A 6,602-nucleotide genomic window follows, 5' to 3' on the forward strand; every position below is an offset into this window, starting at 1 on the left:
CGTCCTCAGCATTCGTCTTCCAGACCGTAGCAATAAATTGTTCAACTTGTTTTTAGATTGGAAAGAATTTGTGGATCTTACAAATATGAAACTGAAGACTTAGGAATCATTCCGACGAGAGCGACGTTTTGATTCTGATCACCTTTTAATCATGTTAATACTTAATTGTCCATAAACTTTGACATTATGAAGAAACTAAGATTTTAACACCATCAGGCAAGTTGACCTTCTAGTCGACTAATTTTGTTATTTATTATGTCCTTTTGGTCAGAGAGCTCTTCAACTGTTTCTGTTCTTTTTGCTTCCTCGGTTCCAAATATTCGGTTTTAAGCGTAATTGATAAATAGAGAATAGCTCTTTTAGTTGTTTATGGCCTTCTGTTATTGAATCTGAGACCAATGTTAGATATTGCTACTACCACGAAAAATAGCGCTAAGTAAATATTTGATAAGGAATTTTTCTTAGAAATCCTAAAATAGATATTTCAAATTATATTTGAAAATAAAGATTGCATCTAAAATTATCACATTATGATAGAGAAAGAATAAAATATAATATTCATAGACTTCGGAAGACACAGATTATCAGCAAAAACGTTTACTTAGCGTTGTCCCATGTAACAAACTCGAAACATAAAACTCAAACAATTCGCGAAATGTTCACACAACTCTTCGAAATTTTGCATGAATGTTCTATGACGTGATATATTTTAGTATTGGTTTTCATGACCGTCTCCATATAAAATTTGAATAGATATTTTAAAAAGAATATGAATAAATGACTGTCCCAGGGGAAATTTGGTTTGGAAACTTGAAACATTTCAGTTAAAAAATAAAATTTTGACATATAATTTATCAAATTGTAAGCACGATCGTTTTGTACTTAGTGTAAGCTCCATAAATTTAAATTAACAAATAAATTGAGCTACATAATCAATTCAAAACAATAAGTTTGCAATGTCTTGCGGAAATGTCCGAGTTAAACTTTCATGCCTTCACAAAACTTTTACGGCTAAAAAAACAGAGATTTGATTTCGAGAAGATTATATTCTGGCTTTGATTACTATACCAATAAAAAGTACTTTAAAAGTTGAAGATGTTACATCAAATTATATTAAGATTACAGGGTAACTATAAAAAATAAGGATAAATGAAAATGTCTTGCAAGGTTGTCCGTTAACATTATTTGACGTCGCCACAAACATGGTTCCTCAATGAAATAAACATAATAGTTATTATTCCATATTGGTATTATTTTAGTAGGGTCTCTATGTGAATTGGATTTTGAATAAAAAAGCATATTCACCTGAGAAAGTGTTATTCACCGCGCTAAACGTCACGCGCTTTTACATGCAACGTTATGGTAAAATGTTTCATGTAAAAAAAAAATTGGTATATGTTTGTCATTAGATACATTTTCTTCTCTCGGACTATGGAATAAAACAATTACTGTCTTTTGTTTCGGTAAATATGGGGTTTTATTGACTTTTGAAAAACTGATATTCACTTCGGCCGTCGGCCTCAGTGAATATCACTTTTTCAAAAGTCAATAAAACCGCATATTTACATTTACCTCATCAAAAGACAGTAATTGTATATCATTGCCCTTAGGACAGTTGTATTGGCTGTGACAGAGATTATGACCTCGCTTTCGGCTCAGTCACTATCACTATCTTAGTCAATACCACTGTCCTGTGGGCAGTCCATATATCACGATAATGACCATTTTTTCAAGAACTATTATGTAATTCTTTCCCTCAATAATATGCTTGAAGGAAGATGGACCGAGGAGAGATGTACACAGGTACTTGTTTCTATCTATGTATAACATATTGAAAGTCGACTTTCCCACGGATAGAAACAGCTGTATGTGCCGATGTCCCTAAATTAAAAAAATATTAAGTAAACAGAAAAAAAAAATGCTTCACTTTTCAATCTTTAACTTCCCCTCCGCCTTCAATTTTTTTTTTCTACTGTATTAATTTACTTTTTTATTCTATCTTTCGTGTTTTTTTTCTTTCTCAGATATGTCTTCAAACTAATTGTACACATGTTTAATGCACAAACTACAAAACTGCGCATGTCACGTTAGCTAAATTTGTAGTATTCTTTTAATTGTTTTCTGCATGTAAAACTATAATATTGATCAAATGCATCAATTTCAATATTCTTCATGACATCACTATTAATATTTCTGCACTGTCATGTCAAGAACATTCTAGATAACGCGAGGGTAAAAAACTTGAATCGTTTTTGGAAGTTTTTTTTCTCCTATATTTATTTATGATTTGGAATCCATACAGAATTTTGCATTGAAAATGGGTTAACAGATATCTTGACATTATATGTTAAACGTATTACAAAACGAACAATATATACTCTGTGAGATTGTTAGCTTGAAATCTCATTTTATTGCTAAAGATCATACTTTTTAAAGTTATCTTATCCTAAGAAAAAAATATACATACAAGTTGTGTTCTCTGAAGACAGCATATCAGCAATGTATGTTAAATTATTTGATAAGCGGCTGTTGACTGCTCTGTAAATGGTAAGTAAACGTTCCTGGGATTTTTTTCCATATGGGAAATCAAACATGTACATATGTGTAGCGCTAGATACAACACCTCAATACATAGATAGGGACAGAACATTACAGGTTAGAAGTCGGTTTCGACTGTAGAAGGCATGGCTGTAGTAAGTTGAGCTTGAAAAAGCTACTGGTACTTTGTATATTAAGCGTCGACGCATAGTGGGAATTGATAGTATCGACCTTCTATTCGTTTAGTTAATCCTGCTCAGTCGCTTCTGTATTCTCACTGAGAATTTATAATTTATTCTCTTAAAATAAATGTTTATCGCACCGGGGCCAGTTATAGAACGTCAAACAGTTTATCGAATTTTTACGTATATAACAAAGACTATGAGGCCCATTCATTCTGTATTCGGAATAACATTCAGTGGTTCTCTAAAAGAAGTTCAAAATGTAAAAAGTTAACCACGACTTTCTAAATGCCATATGCTATACGAATACATGTAAAAAGAACTTTAAAAATTAAAAAAAAAAAAAAAAAAAATTTGAAATAATTTATAATACGTAACATTTGATAAGAAAATATTCATTTTGGTAACGCAATCATATATTAATAATATGATATATACTTATATAGAATACAGACAGTGCGCATGTCTTGACATGCCTTAACATGTATATAACTGCGAGAAATCGAACAAGTCATATTTCATCTGTTGCTGGTTACAGGACAAAATGTACTGGTTACTACTTACAACTGTGCTTGTCTTTATTGACTGTGTTACTGTTAAAGGCGGATGTTCCGGCTGCTCTGATACCTGCCAAATGTACAACGAGCTTAAGGCGGAGATTGATGGTATGTATATATAGTTGAAGCTAGATTGCTAGAGATTTAAACTGAGTCTTCAAAAGAATATGTTTTGTTAGAGAATATATTTTTTTCATTTACAAGGCCCAGATTCCTTATTTATTTGATAACTTTACAATTTACCAGCAGATTTTATATTTTTTATCTTTTTTTTAAACTAAATCAGCAGCTTCATTAAAATGTATGATTTTTTTGGTAAACATTTGACCAATGCATGACAGTTTTAGTTATGTAAAATATACTAATATATTTGCCAGTTATTCTACCGTGAATAAGTTTTTTCATTTTTATTTAAGTACACTTTATATTTGAAATCATTTCATATACTAGTCAATAAAAGAAACGATTCAATGCAATACATTTTCCATATATAATGAAATTGGATACTCTGTACCGAGGTAAATAATTGCTCTATTGGTCTATTTTTTTCAGAATGTTATTTTCTCTTCAAAACCGTTGCTTTAAAACTTTTAAACTTATCCGTGGTTTGCTTGAAATTTTGGATGCCTTTGGAGATATTTGATATTTATTTCTCAATAATAACTCGGTATTTCCTAAATTTCCAATTCTTTTAATCATATACATCAAGTTGCTTTGTAAATTACTGTTTTAATTGAAAAGTGTAACAGTTTTCCTATTTCTATATATTATGATAATGTTTTGTTCAAACTTGTGTGTCGTTTCTTTTGTTGACTAGTATATATACAAATAGATCTTTATTCAATGACTACTCATGTCATAAAATGCGAAAAATTTTATACAAACACTTAAAGAATTAAAGATCGGAATTTGTACATTTTTGTACAATATAACTAAGTAGGCAAAATGCAACAAAATGTTAAGTAGTATTGGGAAACCTAACTTTTTATATGTTTTAATTATTCACCGTAAGTGTATGTTGAAATATAATTATACAACAACCTTATCATGTTATGTTACATTTTGTTTCAGATTTAAAAGCAGCAAGCATTCCCGTAGCCTTTTACGCATATCTGTCAGCAAATCTTGCAATAAGTTCGGTATCAACTCATTCAATAATAAAGTACGACGTGGTTGACCTCAATCTTGGTAACGGTTATGATGCATCATCTGGTCAGTTCACAGCACCTAGCGATGGTCTGTACGTGATACACATAACAACAGGGGCCAGGGATTCCTCTCATGCTGTGGTAGAACTAATCTCGAATGGAGTTATTAAGGACATTACATGGGCTGATTCGATGCATCATAATGACCGTGCCGTAGCGACAACTGTTACTCCCCTAGATTTGAGGAAAGGTGATAAAGTAAATGCCAGAATAGGTCCTGCAAAAGGTGGAGCAGTTCTTGAAAGTACGACCCATATCCGTTGTAGCTTCTCTGGTTTTAAAGTTCAGTAATAATAAATGTTTTCTATCTTGAAAGCAATTGCTATTTCTTTTTAGCTCACCTGGCCCGAAGGGCCAAGTGAGCTTTTCTCATCACTTGGCGTCCGGCGTCCGTCGTCCGTTTAAAAAATGTGTGGCGTGATCTGGCCAACCAACCAAGATGGCCACCATGGCTAAAAATAGAACAATGGGGTAAAATGCAGTTTTTGGCTTATAACTCAAAAACCAAAGCATTTAGAGCAAATCTGATATGGGATCACATTGTTTATCAGGTCAAGATCTATCTGCCCTGAAATTTTCAGATGAATCCGACAACCTGTTGTTGGGTTGCTGCCCCTGAATTGCTAATTTTAGGGATTTTTTGCTGTTTTTGGTTATTATCTTGAATATTATTATAGATAGAGATAAACTGTAAACAGCAATAATGTTCAGCAAAGTAAGATCTACAAATAAGTCAACATGACCAAAATGATCAGTTGATCACTTTAGGAGCTATTGTCTTTATAGTCAATTTTTAACCATTTTTCGTAAATCTTAGTTATCTTTTAGAAAAATCTTCTCCTCTGAAACTACTGGGCCAAATTTAACTAAACTTGGCCATAATCATCATTGGGGTATTTAGTTTAAAAAATGTGTCCGGTGATCCGGCCAACCAACCAAGATGGCCGCCGTGGCTAAAAATAGAACATAGGGGTAACATGCAGTTTTTGGCTTATATAACCCAAAAACCAAAGCATTTAGAGCAAATCTGACATGAGGTAAAAATGGTTCATCAGGTCAAGATCTATCTGCCCAGAAATTTTCAGATGAATCGGACATTCCGTTGTTGGGTTGCTGCCCCTGAATTGCTAATTTTAGGGAATTTTTGCTGTTTTTGGTTATTATCTTGAATATTATTATAGATAGAGATAAACTGTAAACAGCAATAATGTTCAGCAAAGTAAGATCTACAAATAAGTCAACATGACCAAAATGGTCATTTGACCATTTTAGAGTTATTGCCCTTTATAGTCAATTTTAACCATTTTCCGTAAATCTTAGTAATCTTTTAGAAAAATCTTCTTCTCTGAAACTACTGGGCCAAATTTAACCAAACTTGGCCATAATCATCATTGGGGTATTTAGTTTTAAAAAATGTGTCCGGTGACCCTGCCAACCAACCAAGATGGCCACCATGGCTAAAAATAGAACATAAGGGTAAAATTCAGTTTTTGGCTTATAACTCAAAAAACCAAAGCATTTAGAGCAAATCTGACAGGAAGTAAAATTGTTGATTAGGTCACGATCTATCTGCCCTAGAATTTTCAGATGAATCGGATAATCGGTTGTTAGGTTGCTGCCCCTGAATTGGTAATTTTGAAGAAATTTTGCTGTTTTTTTGTTATTATCTTGAATATTATTATAGATAGAGATAAACTTAAACAGCAAAAATGTACAGCAAAGTAAGAACTAAAAATAAGTCAGTATGACCAAAATAGTCAATTGACCCCCTAAGGAGTTATTGCCCTTCATAGTCAATTTTTAACAATTTTCTTAAAATTTGAAGATTTTCAATAACATTTTCCACAGAAAGTACTGTTATAGATAGAGATAATTGTAAGCAGCAAGTATGTTTAGTAAAGTAAGATCTACAAACACATCACCATCACCAAAACACAATTTTGTCATGAATCCATCTGTGTCCATTGTTTAATATTCACATAGACCAAGGTGAGCGACACAGGCTCTTTAGAGCCTCTAGTTTCTTTAAATGTCTTTTTTCTTATAAGAAATGTTGTTTGATTAAGTTATCCTGTATAAGGATGTGGGATTTTCTAAAATCTTCTCTTTCATGAAAG

General features: G+C 32.3%; 1 protein-coding gene across 1 annotated transcript; it reads left to right on the top strand.

The window, feature by feature from the left end:
- Positions 1-3,208: 3,208 nt before the first annotated feature.
- On the top strand, positions 3,209-4,800 carry LOC143071932 (complement C1q-like protein 4). Its single transcript, XM_076246629.1, has 2 exons — positions 3,209-3,385; positions 4,349-4,800. Exons 1-2 carry the CDS (start codon positions 3,265-3,267, stop codon positions 4,774-4,776), a joined length of 549 nt encoding a protein of 182 aa, XP_076102744.1. The 5' UTR covers positions 3,209-3,264; the 3' UTR covers positions 4,777-4,800.
- The last annotated feature ends 1,802 nt before the right edge of the window (positions 4,801-6,602 follow it).

The sequence above is a fragment of the Mytilus galloprovincialis genome, chromosome 4 (genome assembly GCF_965363235.1).
Source record: "Mytilus galloprovincialis chromosome 4, xbMytGall1.hap1.1, whole genome shotgun sequence".
Lineage (NCBI taxonomy): Eukaryota > Metazoa > Mollusca > Bivalvia > Mytilida > Mytilidae > Mytilus > Mytilus galloprovincialis.